Source organism: Choloepus didactylus, chromosome 5 (genome assembly GCF_015220235.1).
Source record: "Choloepus didactylus isolate mChoDid1 chromosome 5, mChoDid1.pri, whole genome shotgun sequence".
NCBI lineage: Eukaryota > Metazoa > Chordata > Mammalia > Pilosa > Megalonychidae > Choloepus > Choloepus didactylus.
In genome coordinates this window covers 163,285,376-163,305,188 of record NC_051311.1, presented here as the reverse complement: position 1 = coordinate 163,305,188, position 19,813 = coordinate 163,285,376, and the positions used below count along the sequence as shown (strand labels likewise).

General features: G+C 44.5%; 1 protein-coding gene across 2 annotated transcripts in view; it reads left to right on the top strand.

Moving 5' to 3' along the window:
• ADCY1 (adenylate cyclase 1) overlaps nt 1-19,813 on the top strand; it is a 225,425-nt gene that overhangs the window by 41,471 nt on the left and 164,141 nt on the right. For both annotated transcript variants that reach the window (XR_005217080.1, XM_037837223.1), the window contains exon 2: nt 2,656-2,805. Coding sequence is in view for 1 of the 2 variants with exons in the window: in XM_037837223.1 (XP_037693151.1) it covers nt 2,656-2,805 (150 nt within the window). In the remaining variant the exon portion in view is untranslated. The remainder of the gene's footprint in view (nt 1-2,655; nt 2,806-19,813) is intronic.

Below are 19,813 nucleotides of genomic sequence, written 5' to 3'. Positions count from 1 at the left end.
AGCAGGGAGTTGGCTGCACCCCTTGGAGGATGGTGGAGGGCACAGGATGTGCCCTGGGAAGGGGGCTGGGAGCAGGCAGGACACCCTCTGCCCTCTGCAGGGTGGGTCCTTACATCCGGGATGGGACACAGTCAAGCTCCTTAACTGTACCAACTCCTTAGGGCCCCTCAGCAGCCCTGGCCTCAGCTGCCCGCCATGTGGCCTGGGGGCTCCCAGGAACGGCTTGGTGGTGGGCGGTGGACAGCCGCCTCCCCAGGCCGGGGGCTCCGTGCTCGAGGCAGCCATCCTCCACCTCAAAAGGGTTCCTGGAGGAGCAGCAACCAAGCACAGAGGTGTGGGCTATGGGGCCGGGCGACTGGTGAGACAGGCCCTCGCAGCGCCTGGGGTCCCTGTGGGCATGTGCCCACCCTGTGGGGGCCTGGCCACTCTGGGTGCTGAAGACCTCCCCAAGGGCAGGGCAGGGTGAGCCAGAAGCCACAGGGCTCCAACACCTCTGCTGTGAAGTTGTGTCTTTGGCAGTGCCTCACCATTCCTTAGTTCTGTCCCCCAACCCTAGGGTGGGCATCTCAACTGAGCCCTGTTCATGCGTAGGTCCTGCCTCTGCCAGGCGGCAGCTCATCCCTTTACAGAGGTCTGTCTTCCCAGCATCCACCAGACATGCCCTTCATAAACACCAGTCTCACGTTATTCCAACAAGGACTGGGCAAGGGCAGGTCGGAGTTCACAAAGTACCACTCTGAGCCCTGGGATCTGCCGCCGGCCAGGGGAGGGTGCTACGACGGCCAGCACGAGGCTGGAGCTCTCAGGCCTGCTGGTCTGGCCATGGGGTACTGATGGGGGTGAGGAGGGAAGTGTGGGAAACAACGATGTGGGGACCCCAGATAGGATGCCCAGCCGCGTTTTCTGACTTGTCACCAAGACGTACCATCCCCTCTGCTCTGGCTCTGGATTTTGCAGCCAGCTCTGGGCCTGGGGATTAATGAGCTGGAGAGGGTGGTGGGGAGGGTGAGAGTTCACAGCAGGAAAAGTGGCGGAGGCTCAGAGGGTCCTGCTGGCAGCCGAGCAGGTGGTGACAGAGAGCCCATGGGGGGTGGGTCCCAGCAAGATGCCTGGTGTCCCCAAACCAGCATTGCCCTGAACTCTGCTTTTATTTCTTTCTTTTTAAGTTTTCACTTTCTGGTGTTACTTTCACACCAAGAAAATGAGGATGTGTCCACGAGGGTTCAGGGCTGTGTCCTGTGTGTCTTGATCTAACTGTGTGTGCACACGGCTATGTTCTGGAGGCATTGCTGGTGAATCCATGGAGGAACAGGGAAGAGGGGAGCCTGCGGGTTTCCTGCCCCCCTGGGGAGACCTGGGGAGGCCTGAGAAAATGCCGATTCAATCAGAGATATAAATTCTCCCCAGTCTTGCAGCTGTTGGAACAGCAAGCCTTTTATACAGAGCTTAATGAGACCCCAGCCTCCCCTCCAAGGAGGTGGCGTCCTGACTGTGAGTGGGCTTCCCGAAGGGAGCCTGTGGAGGGTGTGGGGGCTCTTTGTGGGCTGCTGGACGCCCTGTGAGGCCTGGGGAGGCGACGGGGAAGATGCACTCTGGAGTCCCTGAGTCTGGCCTTCTGCGGCCTGGTCCTCAGCTGCCGTGAGTGACCCTGGTGGTGACTCTCGGGGCCATGGAGGGGTGTTCTGGAAAGTTACACGTTCAGAGTTTTGTGGAGTCACAGTGGGTTTTGCATTAAAGCCGGTTAGAGCAGGATTCCTAAGCGGTGCTTCATGCCTCAAGCAGTTGATTTTAACTTCACACGTGCAGCCTGCTTTTCCAGGGCTGTGTCTCTGCAGCCGCCGCACCTTGTAGCCTGGTTCCCTGGACATGCTCCCCAGACCTCCCTCAGCCAAGTCCACTGCTGCTTGCTCTTTCCTTCAAGTGGACAAGTTTTAGACATTTGCAAAACAGAGGCCTCTAGACGTTCAAGATTTTTTTTTCATTCTTTATAGTTTTGTTCATCTCCAAATCTCCATTCTTATTTTTGCCTCCCCACCTTCCTTCCTTTCATCTTTCCATCCTTCCATCCTTTTTTCTCCTTCCCCTTCTTTCTTTTCCTTTCTTTTCTTTTTCTTTCTTTCTTTTTCTCCTTTCCCTTCCTTTCCTTTTGTCTTTCCCTCCCTCCCTTCCTTTCATCATTTCTTCCTCCCTCCCTCCCTCCTCCTTTCCTTCCTTACTTCCTTCACTCTTTCTTTCCCTTCTTTCCTCCCTCCCTCCCTTCCTTCCTGTCTTCCTTTCTTCCCCGACTTCCATTGACTCTTTCCAGAAGCACCCCCCCCCCCTTAGCTTTTGTGAAAACAGTTATCGTTCACATTCCTGTTCCCTGGATTTGATTCTGTTGCGTGTTCATAGTGAGCACACCTGGCCCAAGCAGGACTTTAGGATCGCCCCCGCCACTCCTGACCCCGCCCCCTCCCCCAGGGTGTGTGGCGGGTTTTGTGTCCCCCTCCCCGTCCGCCCCCGCGGAGGCAGCAGTTGGGGCCGGATGCTTCGGCGTGTGGTAGGTGGGGAAGCCGCGCTTCCAGCCCGGGGGAGACCACGCGGGCCCCTCGGTGCGGGTGAAGGCGCGGCCGCGCTCGCGCCCCCTGAGCCCTGCCTCTCTCCTCTGCCTTGCAGCTCGGAGCCAACGCCCTGCTGTTTGTCAGCGTGAACGTGTACGGGGTCTTCGTGAGGATCCTGACCGAGCGCTCGCAGAGGAAGGCTTTCCTGCAGGCCCGCAACTGCATCGAGGACAGGCTGAGGCTGGAGGACGAGAACGAGAAGCAGGTGCGCCGAGGCAGCCCCTCCTCCTGGGGCCGCGCGCACGTGGGCGCCCGGGGCGGCTTTCGGCTGGCAGGGACAGCTGGGGTGCGCTCCGAGCCAGCGTCGGGCCGTGCCTGGCCCACTTTGCCTCTCTCCGGCAGGCCTTGCTCTTGTTCCGGGCTGGGGGGAGGGGGAGCAGGGGCTCCCTGCCTCCTTGGGGGTTGCCAAATTGGGGCGGCCGTGGTGGCTGGGAGCACCACCCAGGCCTGGGATGGGGAGAGAACGGCCCGCTTCGTGGGCCTCCCCTGGGCAAGGCTTCAGTCCTGGCTGAGCCTCGGTTTACCTGTCGGTAAAGGGGGGCTGCCATTCCCAGGGTCATGCAGGGGCATTTGGGGACTGTGGGTGAGATGCCCACAAGGTTTATAAGAATCAAATGGATCGACAGAGGAGAGCTGGAATAAGGCCGGGCTGTAATTTGTTAGCCCTCCTCAGGGGCCGACCAGAGAATGCTCAGACCACGGGCACAGTGGACCGGGTTTGACTTTGTGGGCTTGGGGTGGGCACTGGGGAGAGCTGGCTGCTATGTGGGGCCTGGACAGGTATGCATGGTGTCCAGGAGGACAGGGTGGCGTCCAGAACACAGCTCGGAGATGGAGGATGAAAAGCGGGGTGCAGCCGCAGCAGCAGGGTCTGCGGGCCACCCACACACCATCCCCACCACTGCCTGCCAGGGGATGTGACTGTCCTCCCATGTTGAAGAGGAAGCAGGCAGCAGTGGGGGCAGCGTGGGACTGGAGGGAATCGGGCCTGGGCTCCTGCTCCTCACCCTGCTGGGTGGCCTCCGGTGTTCCTCAGGCTCCTGGAGCTGTCCCCTCACCTGCCGCAGGAGCTCTAAGGGAGACGTGTCTGCACCTCATAGGCACTTGGGTCTTAAAGAAAATCCAGGTGCTTCTCCTGACCTGGGATCTTAAGCGATTGGTTCTAGCATACAGCTAGTTTCTTTAGTCTTTTTCATTCCCCCGGTGGAGGGATGGGTTGAATCTGTTTCTAGACTGTGTCCTGCTCTGTTGTAAATATAAGAATCGTATTGTCTATACATTTTAACTAGATGCACATATACTTGTCATTCATAGGCAGTATAATGGTAAATAGTATTTACAATAAAAGTAGGATGGAGTTTGTAAATCCTATATACATGTTTAGATCATGCATTGGGGGGGTAGGTGTGTAAAAGCAGTTTGTTTCTGGGTGTGGATGTGTGTCTGTGAGTGTGTATATATGCATATAAGTATATGTGTTTGAGTTTGCTAAAACTGTTGAAATGTAGTATACCAGAAGTGGGTTGGCTTTTACAATGGGGATTTATTAACTTACAAGTTTATAGTTCTGAGGCTGTGAAAGTGTCCAAATCAAGGCATCAAGAGGCAATGCTTTCTCCCCAAAGACCAGTTACTGGTGATCACAGCTCCTCTGCCACATGGCAGGTGTCTGCTGGTTCTTCTCTCCCGCGTTTCATTGCTTTCAGCGTCTGGCTTTTCTGTCTCTACTTCTCCGGCTTTTCCCTCAGAGTGTCTTTGGTTTTTCTGTCTCAGCTGCTCTGTCTCTTTCATCATCTTATAAAGGACTCCAATAAGAGGATTAAAACCCACCCTGAATGAGGTGGGTCACATCTCAACTTAAGATCCTACTCACAATGGGTCCACATCCACAGGAATGGATTAGCTTTAACAACATGATCTTTTCTGGGGTCTGCAACACTTCAAACCATCACAGTGGGCAATAGGTGTCTATGTTACATGTGTGTATGTTACATGTGTAGGTATGCATGTGTATAGATGTGTGCATGTGTACCTGCATGTGCATAAGTGTGGATATGTGTGTGCAAGTGTGCACATTGTCTGAACATGCATGTGTGTGTGTGCATGCTTGTGGATATGTGTATGTGTGCCTGCATGGGCACATGTAGGTTTATGTGGATATGTGTGTGTATGTGTACATGCTTGTGGATATGTGTGTGTGTGCCTGCATAGGTATTTGTAAGTTTATGTGTATGTGTGTGTGTGCCTGCTTGTGGATGTGTGTGTGCCTGCATATGTATATGTAGGTTTATGTATATGTTTGTGTGTGTGTGCATACTTGTGGATATGTGTTTGTGTGCCTGTGTGGGTACTTGTAGGTATATGTGTATATGTGTGTGTTTGCATGTGTACGTGGATTGCCTGTCTGCAGAGGTGTGCACGTGTGTGGGTCACAGTGTGTGTGTGTTGTGTATATGTGTGTATTGTTAACTCAATAACAGACTTGGGTAAGGAGAGACTCTATTTGAAAGGATTATTGGAGGCAGGGAGAGGGTTAGATTCAAAGGGCTTTTCTTTTCCAGAGAGGAATAAAGAGGCAGGTGTGGGGAAGGGGGATGAAAGGCTGGTAAGATCAGAGGTAGATCAGCGTGTGCTTTACTCTGAGGTCAGCCAGTTCTCTGCGGGCTCAGGAGAGGGGAGGTGGGGTGAGCAGAGTTCAGGAGAGAAGTTTCACCAAAGCCTGCTTAACAAGCATCTTGTTCCGATTGATCAGTGGGCATGAGCAGTGCAGCCAATTATTTATGAGGCAAAGAATGGGAAGGTGGGTGGTGTGGGTCTGACCTTGTCACAGGCAAACAAGGGGGCATCTGTGAGTGTTAATTTCAGTCCCGTGGGGAAGAGGGGTTCTTTGTAGTAAGCCATTTCTGGAGCACAAAGGATGGGGGATTTCCTTAACCATGCCTGTTTCCCAGATGACAAGGGTCTGGTGAAGTTCACCATTGTGAATACAAGTGTTTGCACGTGTGTGTGTGTGTGTATGTGCATGTGTGTGTGTTATTTATGAGTCTGTGCATGCATTTGTGCATAAATATGGTATGTATATAATTGTGTGTCTGTACATGTGTGTGCAAAAGTTTGTGGTGTATGTGTGCATATAAATGTGTGCATATGAGTCCCTGCATGTGTGTGTATGAGTCTATGTGTATTTGTGCAAATATGTCTCTGTGTGTGTATGTGTGTGTAAATATTGTACCTTTTGAGCTCTGTCCTGAGTCTTATTTTCCTAAATCAGGCATCATAACCACCGATCGATCTGCTTATTTGATATTTGCCAATAGGTGAATCTTTGGAAGCTGCTTTCTACCTTAGGTACATCCTTAGATATCCTGGAAAGACTTTTTACGGTGGGCTATACTTCTGCATGTTTCTGAATCATCCTTTACTTTGCCTCCTATTTTCTCTCCCCTCTCCCTCTTCTTTTAAGTATCTTCCTTCCCCACTTCCTCCTTTTTTGTCTGTTTCCTTCTCTCCTTTCATCTTTGCCACTTTTCCTATGGAAGATCTTGCCCTCAGGCTTCTAGTAGCTTCCAGCGCTTGGTGTCTGCTTTGTGATTCAGGCTCAGCCCCATCTGTCTGTGCTGCTGATGAGGACGTTAGTGATAGCAGTGAAGGGATTGATGCAAAGATTCTGCAAACACACTTTGCTCCCACCCTTTGACCCCAAGTCCCCTGCCCTGGGAACATAGTGGCCACACAGATAACCCTGTGCGCCCAGAAATCAGAGTCCAGCATTTGCTCCTTGAGATGTGCCATTTCAGTTGTTTTTTGTAGCAGCTCTGCAAGCCAGCAATTATTTTCTCCCTTCTCCAGATGAGGAAGCTACATTCAGGGAGGCTCAGGAAACGGAGCAAGGTCTAAAACTGCAAAGCTGGCTTCCTTGTGTGTGAAACTTCCCAAATCCTAAACATCACCCAGTCCCAATAACCCAACAGAGTGCGATTTATTTGCCACATAATTGTCACTTTAGTGCCTCTAGAATTTTTACTTAACATATTCCCACAGATTTATCCACCAGCATTACAAAGGTGATTTAATACAACTTAGTGTTGTTCTCTTGTTCAGGGCATCTCCCTGTTATCAGACATTTAGGCACAATGTTTTTAAAAATGTTTTCTCTTCGTGAATGCCTTTACATATGCAGAGTTGAAAGTATTCCCTTAGTTACGTTTTCAGGAGTATAAGTATGGAATCATTTCTCTCCCTGTGTCTTGGGGTAGTTTCCAAGCAGTGGCTGTCCTTTATATCCACGTAGGTGTATCTGATTGCACTGTTCTGTCTATGGCAGTGGTTCTCAAAGAGGGGTTCCAGGGCCAGCCATGTCAGCATCACCTGGGAACCTGTTAGAGATAGGAACCCTCAGGCCTTGCCCACCCCACTGAGTGAGAAGAAAGCTTGGGGTGGAGGTGGTGGGCAGCGGTGTTTGTTCTACTGGTTTGGCAGGTGTTCCTAGTGTGTACATCTTACCAGCTTTCATTCATTATTATTGTTTTGATAGGTATAATGTGGTACCTCTTATTTCTTCTTCTCTTTTTGGTTTATTAATGAGTATGAAGACTTTTCCAGGCTTGTTTACCAATCATGTTTTTTTTGTGAGTTGTAAAAATTCTATTTTTAGTCCATTCAGACTGATTTTTTTTTTTTAAATGAAATAGTTAAAAACTGCAGCCTCCCCACATTTTAGTTAAGGGACCTGTCTTTTGATACGGATGTGGCCTTATCTGTTTGTGCTTTCGGGACCCAATTCAATTAACAAAACAACTCAATTCAGAAGCTGCCCTTCTAGTGTCTTCTCAGACCAGCCAGCCTACTGTGGTGGCACCTTAGGGTCTGGAGAGGGGCTGCTGGTTGGAGGGGGTCCCAGGTAGACACACCCTGGATTTGGTGGAGGGGGTCCCAGGGAGATGAACCCCCGGTTCTGGAGAGGAGTCTCAGCTAGTCACATCCCAAGTTGTGTAGCAGAGGTCTGTTTTTGTTTCCTGGCTGCAGAAACAAATACCATACAGTGGGTTGGCTTAAACCATAGGAATTTATTGGCTCATGTTCCAGAGCTAGAAGGCTCGCTTCCTTCCAGGGTGGGTATCTTCTGGCTGGCTGGCCACCCTTGAGTTCCTTGGCTTTTCCGTCACATGGCAATGCACATGGCAGCATTGTCTCTTTTCTTGTTGGATTCCATTGACTTCCAGCTTCTGGCTGCTTCTCGTGGCTTCTCCTTCCTTAATTTCCTTTGCTTGTAAGGACTTCAGCCATACTGGATGAAGGCCCACCCTCATTCAGTGTGGGCACACCTTGATAACATTTTCAAAGGTCCTATTTACATATGGGCTCACACCCACAGGACTGGGGGTTGGGATCTCCCCTGCCTTTCCTGGGGACCATGATTCAGTCCCCAACAGGGTTCCAGGTGGACACACCCTGGGTTCTGGGGAGGGATTCTGTAGAGGGGTCTAAACAGACTAATCGGAGTTGAGTTGACAAATTACAACATTTTATCCAAACACTGAAGTTTTGCTGCAGAAGGAAGCAGGTCACTTGCAAAAATGGAAACTGCTTCAGGCTTCTAGGGATGGCAAACAGTTTTAAGACATAAAAAAGAAGTCAGCTTGAGTCCTGTTGATTGGATGAGGGTTTGTCTGTCTTATAAGGGTGTATTTAGGGCAGGTGGGCTTTATTTTGTATTGGGTCCAATGGAATGAACTAGAGGCTGGAGTGGGGGTCAATGCAAAGGAAGAATTACAGATCTTGCAGGTTGGGGGAGTAGATTGAGGGAGGAGAGGCAGGGATTTTTCTTGTCTCTTTTTCCCTGGGGAGGAGTATCTAACCCAGAGGTGCTGTGGTCGGAGGTTTTTGGATGCACGTAGAGAATTGTGCTTCAGGTCACAAAGCAGGTGTTTCCCTTGAGAAATCCGTATGTTACCTTCTGGATGGGATGCGCCTGACAAGACAGCCCTGGGCTTTGTGACCCTGCTGACTTTGCAAAACGTGAGGACAAAGGAGCCATTCTTCTGAAGCATCAGTGTCCTACATTCACCTCCCCACCCTGTCCTAGCTGTTGCAGGGCAGAAATCAGCAGGTGGACCTGACTGAGTGAGCAGAGCTGTTGGTCAGATGTCCCTGTGTCAGGACTGCTGGCCCCAGATGCGGGCGAGACTGGGGGTCTCAGGCCCGCCCCACCCTGCATACAAAATCTGAGCTCCTGAATCCCCTGCAGCCAACACCGTCCTCACCCCCAAGTTGATAAACTCGTTTTTTCCCCCAGACTTTTTATTTTACTAAGCTATACGTAACTCAGAATTTCCCATTTTAACCATATTTGAGTGTGCAATTCAGTGGTGTTAATTATATTCACAATGTTGGGCTACCATCACCCACATCTCTTACCCCAACTTTTTCAATACCTTGAACAGAAACTCTGCACCCATTAAACAATAATGCCCCCACCCTGGCAACATGTAATCTACTACCAGTCTGTGTGAAATTTGCTTATTCTACTTAGTTCGTATCAGTGAGATCGTACAATATTTGTCTTTCTGTGTCTGGCTCATGGTCTTCAAAGTCTATTCAGGTGATAAATTCCTTTTATGACAAAGGTAGCATGGAGGGCATGGAGGGTTCCCTTTTTTTTTTTTCTTTTTTTTTTTTCCTTTTTTTTGATCCATGAAATTGCATTTATTTAAATTCCATTTAATTAAGCAGTTTTCTATTGGTGGCATTTGTTTACAGTTTTTCACTTTTTATATATATATATATATATATAGATTTTTTTTTTATTGAGATTGTTCACATACCATACAACTATCCAAAGTTCCAAAGTGCACAATCATTTGTCCATGGTACCATCATACAGCTGGGCATCTATTAACACAATTTTTTTTTTTCAATTTTTAGAACATTTTCATCACTCCAGAAAAGAAATAAAAACAAAAAAAGGAAACTCAAATCCTCCCATATCCCTAACCACCCCCCCTCCGCTGTTGACTCATAGTATTGATATAGTACATTTGTTACTGTTGATGAAAGAATGTTAAAATACTACTAACTGTAGTATATAGTTTGCAATGGGTATATTTTTTTCCCTTTATGCCCCTCTATTATTAACTTCTAGTTATAGTGTCATATATTTGTTCCAATTGGTGAAGGAGATTTCTAATATTTGTATAGTTAACCACGGACATTGTCCACCGCAAGATACACTGTTCTATACATTCACATCTTTTAACCTCCAGCTTTCCTTCTGGTGACATATGTGACTCTGAGCTTACCCTTTGCACCACCTTCACACACCTTTCTGCACTGTTATTTATTCTCACAACATGCTACCATCACCCCATCCATTTCCAAACGTTTAAGTTCACCCTAGTTGAACATTCTGCTCCTACTAAGCAACCGCTCCCCATTCTTTAGCCTCATTCTGTGTCCTGGTAACTTATATTTCATGTCTTTGAGTTTATGTATTATAATTAGTTCACATCAGTGAGACCCTGCAATATTAGCCTTTATGTATCTGTCTTATTTCACTCAATATAGTGCCCTCAAGGTTTCTTCATCAACCCATTTCTTTTAAGATGGTTTTGTTCACACACCGTACATTCTGCCCTAAGTAAACAATCGTTGGTTCCGTGTAGTCACGTATTTATGTATATAGCACCATCACCACTGTCTACATAAGGACATCTCCATTTCTTCCACAAGAAGGAGGAAGAGTCAAAGAAGGCAGTGAGGTAAAAGAAAAAGAGAGAGAAAACAAAACAAAACAAAACAAAAAACTTGATGGCTAGACGGCAACAAAAGGAAAGATAGCATTAAACTAAAGTAAAATAAATAGTCAGACAACATCACCAATGCCAGGAATCCCACACCCTTCCTCTAATCCCCACCCCCCCATATGCATTAAGCTTTGGTATATTGCTTTTGTTATATTAAAGGAAGCATAATACAATGTTTCCGTAAATTATAGTCTCTAGTTTGCTTTGATTGTATTTTCCCCCCAAGCCCACCCTATTTTTAACACCTTGCAATGTTGACATTGATTTGTTCTACCTCATGTAAAAACATATTTGTACCTTTTATTACAATCGTTGAGCACCCTAGGTTTCCCTGAGTTAAACAGTCCCAGTCTTTATCCTTTGTCTTTTGTTCTGGTGTCCCACATGGTCCCAACCTTCCTCTTTCAACCATACTGACAGTCATCTTTGTTCAGTGTACTTACATTGCTGTGCTACTATCTCCCAAAATTGTTTTCCAAACCTCTCACTCCTGTCTTTTCCTTTCTGTCTGCAGTGCTTCCTTTAGCGTTTCCTGTAGAGAAGGTATCTTGTTCACAAACTGTCATTATCTGTTTGTCAGATAATATTTTAAGCTCTCCCTCATATTTGAAGATAGTTTTGCCAGAAAAAGGATTCTTGTTTGGTGGTTTTTCTCTTTCAGTATCTTAAATATATCTCCCCACTTCCTTCTTGCCTCCATGGTTTCTGCTGAGAGCTCCGCACAAAGCTTCCTTTGTATGTGATAGATCGCTTTTCTCTTGCTGCTTTCAGGATTCTCTCTTTATCTTTGATGTTTGATAATCTGATTATTAAGTGTCTTGGCGTAGGTCTATTCAGATCTATTCTGTTTGGGGTATGCTGCACTTCTTGGATCCATAATTTTATGTCTTTCATAAGAGATGGGATATTTTCGTTGATTATTTCTTCTATTATTGCTTCTGCTCCCTTTCCCTTCTCTTCTCCTGGGACACCAGTGACATGTACATTTCTGATTTTTGTTTTGTCCTTAAGTTCCCAGTGACATTGCTTGTATTTTTCCATTCTTTTCTCTATCTGTTCTTTTGTGTGTAGGCTTTTAGGTGCCTTTTCTCCAGTTCCTGAGTGTTTTCTTCTGTCTCTTGAGATCTGCTGTTTTATGTTTCACTGTGTCTTTCATCTCTTGTGTTGTGTCTTTCATTTCCATAGATTCTGCCAGTTGGTTTTTTGAACTTTCAATTTCTACCTTATGTACTACCCAGTGTTTCCATTATATGGTTCATCTCTTTCGCCATATTTTCCCTAAACTTTTTGAATTGACTTATTATTAGTAGTTTCAGTTCCTGTATCTCAGTTGAAGTATAAGTTTGTTCCTTTGACTGGGCCATAACTTCGTTTTTCTTAGTGTAGGTTATAGTTTTCTGTTCTCTAGGCGTGGTTTCCTTGGTTACCCCAATCAGGTTTTTCCAGGCCCCAGAAGGAAGAAATATTCAGTATCCAGTTTTCCTGAGGGTGCATCTTAGAAAACTGGTACACCCTGTGAGGCCTTGGGTCACTGTGCTTTTCTGCCCAGCAGGTGGCACCTGTCAGCCTGTAACTCCAGACTGGTGTAAGGAGGTGTGGCCCTTGGTTGTTTTCCCCAGGCTCTGGGGTCTGGTTCTGAATGGAAGGTGAATAGTAGAGCTGGGCCCCACCCCTTTCCTCTTAGAGAAGACAGACCGCCCTAGGGAGAGATAATTAACGTTTGAATAGACTCTGCCTGTGCTGTCTCCACCCTTGTCTGGGTCAGAGCACTGGGGACTGAAAATGACTGAGGCTTTCTCCACTGAACCAAAACAGAGACAGAAATCCCTCTTCAGGGCCAGTCTGCGGCCACCCCCTGGTTCTCCAAGGTTAGTCGTCACTCAAAGCCTCTGTTTGCTTGTTAGGGATTCACAGCTCATAGCAGGCAGTCCACATTTGTTAATTTAAACTCCAGATGGAACTCAGTTGAGCTACATTTGCTTGCTGGGAGAGAGCTTCTCTCTAGCACCATAAGGCTTTATAGCTCGGGCTGTATGGGGAGGGTATCCCGGCTTGGATCTGCAGTTTTTAATTACAGATTTTATGCTGCGATCTCGGGCATTCCTCCCAATTCAGGTTTATGTATGATGAGTGGATGGTCATGTTTGTCCCCCTGCAGTTATTCCAGATTATTTACTAGTTGTTCCTGATTATCTATTAGTTGTTCCTGGGGGGACTAACTAGCTTCCACTCCTCTCTATGCTGCCATCTTAGATCCTCCCCTCAAGGTTCCTGTTTAAACTGTGTAGAGGCTCTCCACTGTCTTCCTGTAGTACCGTTCGGACCCCACAGAGCCAGGAGTCTCCCTGGGCATTTTGTGCATTTGGGGCTGAATTTTGCAGCTACTCTGTGAAGTGAGTGATGACTGTTAAAAGCATCTGAAACCCTGGCCCTCACCACCTTTGTTGTTTATTGCCCCAGTTGCCCTGAGGTAGAAATACCTGAGAGTGCACAATCGTAAGAGATGGGGCTGCTGTCTGGCCCTCTCCCTGCCAGTGCCATCAGGTATGGGATCCCTCTAGACCAAGGTCAAAGAGCAAAGCCTTCTCTAGTATATGTGGAAATATGAGAATAGCTTTTCCTTCCTTCCCTGCCCTCAGAACAAAGAGGGGTTGCAAGAGAAAGGCAGAAAGTAGTTCAGTGTGGGCTTGTCTGATTCATTTTACTATACTTCTAGAGGAGTCTCTGTTATACTTTGAAATGTACATGAATTTCCAGCATCACTGGAGCTGATTCCTTTGAGAGGGATTTGGATATGCGAAAGTAATCTCTGCCGCAATGAAACAAAGCAAACATACAAGCCAGGCTTCACCCACAAGCAGCCTGAAGGGCTGAATAGAATAAGGGAAAAGATCCCAAGGAGTTTTCATCTGAGTTGTGACATCTCTCTAAAACTAACATCAGGCCTCAGTTGTGTCAACTGAGAAATAAGAAACTAAGGTGCAAAGCAAGAAAGGTGTTTATTTGGGATCTTAGAATTGCAAAATTGGAGAGCAGAGATTCAGGTAGCAACCCAAAATCATGCCCCATTTTGGTGTCTCCAAGCAAGGGTTTTTGAAGAAAAAGAAATAGATCAGTTATTTGTGGTTGATGGATATTTGGGGTACTCTAATTGTCCTTCAGGTCTGACTGAGTTCCTTATCTTGTGGTTTGTTATGGTGTCCCAGTGTCCATAGGGTTTTGAGGGACACTGTTGCTTGAGGTTTTGCATGCTTTGGTGGTTTCTGGTATCTGGCTGAGACCTGCCTAAGAGTATCCTCCGGAAGGACCTCCCAATTCCGTTTTAAATCTCCTAGCCATAGAAACTCTGTTGTGTTTTATTTCTTTTGACAGTATCAGTATTAAAAATATAAGAACTTTATCCTGTTTTATAAATCTGAGAACTAGGGACTCAGATAATTTATATAACAGGAAAGATAATAAAGATAATAATGGAAGGACTTCTCAGAAAGATGGAGCAGTGGGGAGCATCAGGACTCAGTCCGTCCTCCAGGGCAACTAGTAAGCAGCCAGGAACTGTCAGAATCAGCTCTTCTCTGGCTCTGGAGGCCAGAAGAAGACTGTAGAGCATCCAGGGAGGAGTGAGAGGAAGAGATCTATAAACTGCAGAGAAGATCTCTGAGAAGCTCCCTCCATGGCGGTAGCTGGTGCCTGTCCTCCAGCCTCATGGCTGCCTCAGGATCCAGTCCATGGCTGGCTGCTGCTGTCAGAAAGGGACACGAGTCCTCTTCCCAAGAACGGTGGTGGTGGGGAATGGCTGAGCACTGATCACACCTTTCAAGTAATGAATTCAGATCGTTGGGCCCTGGCTCTGAGGGCAGATTTTGTTTCAACCCGCTCTGGACAGAAAGCAGCTGACAGCCTCTGTTTCAGTGCTGACTCCGAAGGGGTGGAAGTGGGGGTGATTTAAAGACACAGTTCCTTCTTAGGGCTGTGGGAAACAGTTTGCTGAAGGCCAGCTCTTCCCCAAGAACAGGAGGGTGCACAGCCAAGCTCCAACCGTGACCTTTGATTAGTGAATTCAGATCACTGGGTCCCAGCTCTGAGCCATGGTTCAACCCACCCCAGGCAAAAGTGGCTGGCAGGTGCTGTTTCAACCCAGCTTCCAGAAGGGGCTGAGTTGGTTGAGAATTAAAGGCACAGTACTTCCTTAGTACTGTGGGGAACAGTTTACTGAAAGGTGACACCTGTTGGGCAGACCAGGAAAGCACAGATCTGAGGAGCTGTCAGAGATGTTTGGCATCATTTTGGTCTCCTCCCCAGGGCATGTTGAAACCTGTCCACATGCCCTTTGTGACAGACGTGGGAAAGTTCTCTCTGGCATGACCCACCTCCCAGAATTCTCTCTCCAGGCAAAAGCAGCTAGAAACAACAAAAAGAGAGGTAAAAAACTGTAGAGTAAAATGTGAAAAACAAACAGAACAGGTCAACATTCCGAAGAAGGAAAAGAGGAAAGGAAGCTTTCTCCTGGGGGTGAAACAATTATACAAATTGTGCAATCTCAAAAAGTATATCGCATATTCAGGTCAAGAATCAGATGAAGAAGAGCTGAAAAATCTGATATCTAAACAGAGGCTATTATAAAGATCTACAGTAACTTGAACAAAGTGTCAAAGAAGAACCTTAACACAAAGCCCATCAACAATAAAACTCTAGGCAAGAGAGGGAAACTGGCTTTCAGAGTAAACTCATCATGACAACCACATGCTTCGGCATCAGAAAAAAATTACAAGCCATTCTAAGAAACAGGAAGATATGGCCTAGTCAGAGGAACAAATAAAAACTGCAGAGGATACACAGAATTTGGAACAACTGATCAAAGATGTTCAGACAATTTTCCTAAATCAGTTCAAGGAGGTGAAGGAAAATATGGCTCTAAACAGATAAAGGCTATGAAGAAGACGTCTTTAGGTGAACATAAAGAGGAATTTGAAACTATAAGAAGAAACATAACAGAAATGATCATGATGGAAGGCGTAATAGAAGAGATTAAAAATACACTAGAGGCATATAATAGCAAATTTGAGAAGGCAAAGAAAGAATCAGTAAGCTAGAAGGCAGGACAGTTGAAATCTTACAGACAAAATAACAGATAGAGAAAAGAATGGGAAAAATTGAGCAGGGTCTCAGGAATTTGAGTGACAGCACAAAGCACGCAAATATATGCATCATGGGTATCCCAGAAGAAGAGAAGGGAAAAGGGCCTGGAAGAATATTTGAGGAAATAATGGCCGAAAATTTCCCAATTCTCATGAGACATAATTATACATGTTCAAGAAGTGCAGCTTACTCCAAGCAGAATAAATCCTGGTAGACCTACTCTGAGATGCGCCAAAGGTAAAGAGGGAATCCTGAAAGCAGGAGAAAAGTGATTCATCACATACAAGGGAATTGCAGTAAGACTAAGTGCCTAGTTCTCATTAGAAAGCTTGGGGGTGAGAAGGCAGTGGTATGATATGTTTAAGGTACTGAAAGAGAAAAACTGCCAGCCAAGAATCATTTACCTGGCCAAACTATGCTTCAGCAATGAGGGAGAATTTAAAATATTCACAGATAAACAGAAACTGAGAGATTTTGTCAACAAGAAACCTGCACTACTAAATACTAAACACTAAAGGGAGTTCTGCAGGCTAAAAGGAAAAGACAGGAGAGAGAGACTTTGAGGAGAGTGTAGAAATGAAAATTATCAATAAGGGTAACTAGAAGTGTAAAGTGAGAGACAAAAAATTAAAATAAAAATGTGACATATAAAAACAGAAGGATAAAATGGCTGAAGTAATTACTGCCTTTACGGTAACAACATTGAATGTTAATGGATTAAATTTCACAATATGAAGACACAGATTGGCAGAATGGTTAAAAAAGTATAATCCAAATATATACTGTTAACAAGAGACTCAGTTTAGACCCAAAGACACAAATAGGTTGAAACTGAAAGGCTGGAAAAAGATATTCCACACAAATTGCAGCCCCAAACAAGCTTGGGTAGCTGTATTAATGTCAGACAAAATAGACTGTAAGTGCACAATTGTTATGAGACAAAGAAGGACACTGTATATTCATAAAAGTACCAAATCCACCAAGAACTACTGATCATAAATATTTATATGCCTAACCATGGGGCCCCAAAATACATGAGGCAAACACTGGCAAAACTGAATGGAGAAATAGATGTCTCTACAATAATACTTGAAGACTTCAGTATACCATTCTCATTGATAGGTAGAACATCCTGAGAGAGGATCAATAAGGAAACAGAGAACTTGAATAATACGGTAAATGAACTAGACCTAACAGACACATACAGAACACTGCACTCCAGGACAGCAGGATGTACGTTATTTTCAAGTGCCCCTGAATCATTCTCTGGGATAGACCACATACTGGGTGACAAAAAAAGTCTCAATAAATCTAAAAAGATTGAAGTGATAGTAAGCACTTTCTCTGTTCATAATGGAATGAAATGGAAATAAGTAATAGGTAGAAAACTGGAAAATTCACAAGCATACGGAGATTAAACAACACACTCTTAATACACTTAAAAAAAATAGGAATAGAAAGAATCTCCCTCAACATGATAAAGGGCATATGTGAAAAACCCACAAGTAATATCATAGTCAATAGTGAATGACTGAAAGTTTTTCCTCTAAGATCTGGAACAAGAAGAGGATGCCCACTGTCACCACTGTTATTCAACATTGGGCTAGAAGTTCTAGCCAAAGCAGTTGGGCATCAAAAAGAAATTACAAGAGAAATTAGTAAATATTTTTGAGATGAATGAAAATGAAAGTACAACATATCAAAACTTATGGGATGCAGCAAAGGCAGTGCTGAGAGGGAAGTTTATAGCCGTAAATGCCTACATTTAAAAAGAAGAGAGAACTAAAATCAAAGACCTTACTGCACATCTGGAGAAAACAGAAAAAATAAAACAAAATAACAACAATGAAAACAACAACAACAACAACAAAAAAACGGCAAACTAATTCCAAAGCAAGGAGGTGGAAAGAAATAACAAAGATTAGAGCAGAAATAAATGAAATTGAGAAAAAAAAAAAAAACAGTTGAGAGGATTAGCAAAACCAGAAGTTAGTTCTTCTGAGAAGATTTATAAAATTGACAAACCCTTAGCTAGACTGATAAAAAAGACAGAAGATGAAAATGAATGAAATCAGAAATGGGGGGGGGTTACATTATAACTGATGCCACAGAAATAAAAAGGAGCATAAGAGGATACTGTGAACAACTGTATGCTTACAGATTTGACAACTTAGATGAAATGGGCAAATTCCTAGATACACACTAACAACCTACAGTGATTCTAGATAAATAGAAGACCTCAACAGACCAAACACAAGTAAAGAGATTGAATCAGTCATCAAAAACCTCCCAACAAAGGAAAGCACATGACCAGGTGGCTTCAAAGGTGAATCCAAGAATTAATGCTAATTCTTCTCAAACTCTTTCATAAAATTGAAGCAGAGGGAATGCTACTAACTCATTCTATAAGGCCAGCATCACCCTAACACAAAAGTCAGATAGAGATGCTAACAGAAAAGAAAATTACAGACCAATTTTTTTAATGAATTCAGATGAAAGAAATATTTAATGCAATACTTGCAAATTGAATCCAACAGCGTATTAAAAGAATTGTACACTATGATCAATAGGTTTTATCCCAGGTAGGCAAAGGTGGTTCAATATAAGAAAATCAATTAGTGTAATACACCATATTAACAAATTGAAGGGGAAAAACCACATCATCTAGATTGATGCAGAAAAGGCATTGACAAAATCCAGCATCCTTTCTTGATTAATACACTTAAAAAAATAGGAATAGAAAGAATCTCCCTCAACATGATAAAGGGCATATGTAAAAAACCCACAAGTAATATCATAGTCAATAGTGAATGACTGAAAGTTTTTCCTCTAAGATCTGGAACAAGAAAAGGATGCCCACTGTCACTACTGTTATTCAACATTGGGCTAGAAGTTCTAGCCAAAGCAGTTGGGCAAGAAAAAGAAATAAAAGGCACCCAAATTGGAAATGAAGAAGTAAACCTTTGACTTTTTTGCATATTTGCAGATGACATGATCCTATATATTGAAAGTCCTGAAAAAGCTGTAACAAATCTACTACAGCTTATAAACAAGTTCAGGAGAGTGGCGGGATACAAAATCAACAAGCCAAAATCAGTAGCATATCTATGTACTAGTAATGAGCAATCTGAGGAAGAAATCAAGAAAAAAATTTCATCTGCAATAGCAACTAAAACAAGAAAATATGTAGGAGTAAATTTAACCAAGGATGTAAAGGACGTGTACACAGAAAACTACAAAACATTGCTAAAAGACATCAAAGAAGACCTAAATAATTGGAAGGACATTCTCTCTTCATGGATTGGAAGACTAAATATCATCAAGATGTCAATTCTATCCAAATTGATTTACAGATTCTATGCAATCCCAATCAGAGTTCCAACAGCCTTCTGTACAGAAATGGAAAGCCCATTATCAAATTTATTTGGAAGGGTAAGTTGCCCCAAATAGCCAAAAACATCTTTGAAAAGAGGAGCAAAGTTGGGGGACCTACACTTCTGAGAGTTCAGAAATAGACCCTCACATCTCTGGCCAATTGATATTTGACAAGGCTGCCAAGACCACTCAGTTGGGAAAGAATAGTCTCTTCAACAAATGGTGCTGGGAGAACTAGATATTCTAATGCAAAAAGATGAAAGAGGACCCCTATCTCACACCATGTAAAAAAATTATCCCCAAACGGATAAAAGACCTAAATACAAGAACCAGGACTATAAAACTCCTAGAAGAAAATGCAGGGAAGCATCTTCAAGGTCTTGTGGTAGGCTAATGGTTTGTCATAGTTTATACCCAAAGAACAAGTAATGACAGAAAATAGGTAAATGGGACCTCCTCAAAATTAAAAACCTTTGTGCATCAAAGACTTTCTCAAGAAAGTGAAGACAACCTACTCAATGGGAGAAAATATTTAGAAACCACATTTCTGCTAGGAATGTAGTTGAAACTATATAAAGAAACCCTACAACTCATCAATAAAAAAACAAACAACCCAATTAAAAATGGGCAAAATACTTGAATAGAGATTTTTCCTAATAGGAAATACAATGAAGAAAGGAGCAGAATGGGAATTTGGCTGATGCACAAGATCATGATTTGTTTATGGTCCATTTTCCCCTTTTAAAATCCTGATCCTCCTCAACTATAAAAAGGCTCATGAAAAGATGCTTAACACCACTAGCTGTTAGACAAATGCAAATCAAAACCACAATGAGATATCATTTCACACCTACTAGAATGGCCACTATTAACAACAACAATAGAAGAACCCTAGAA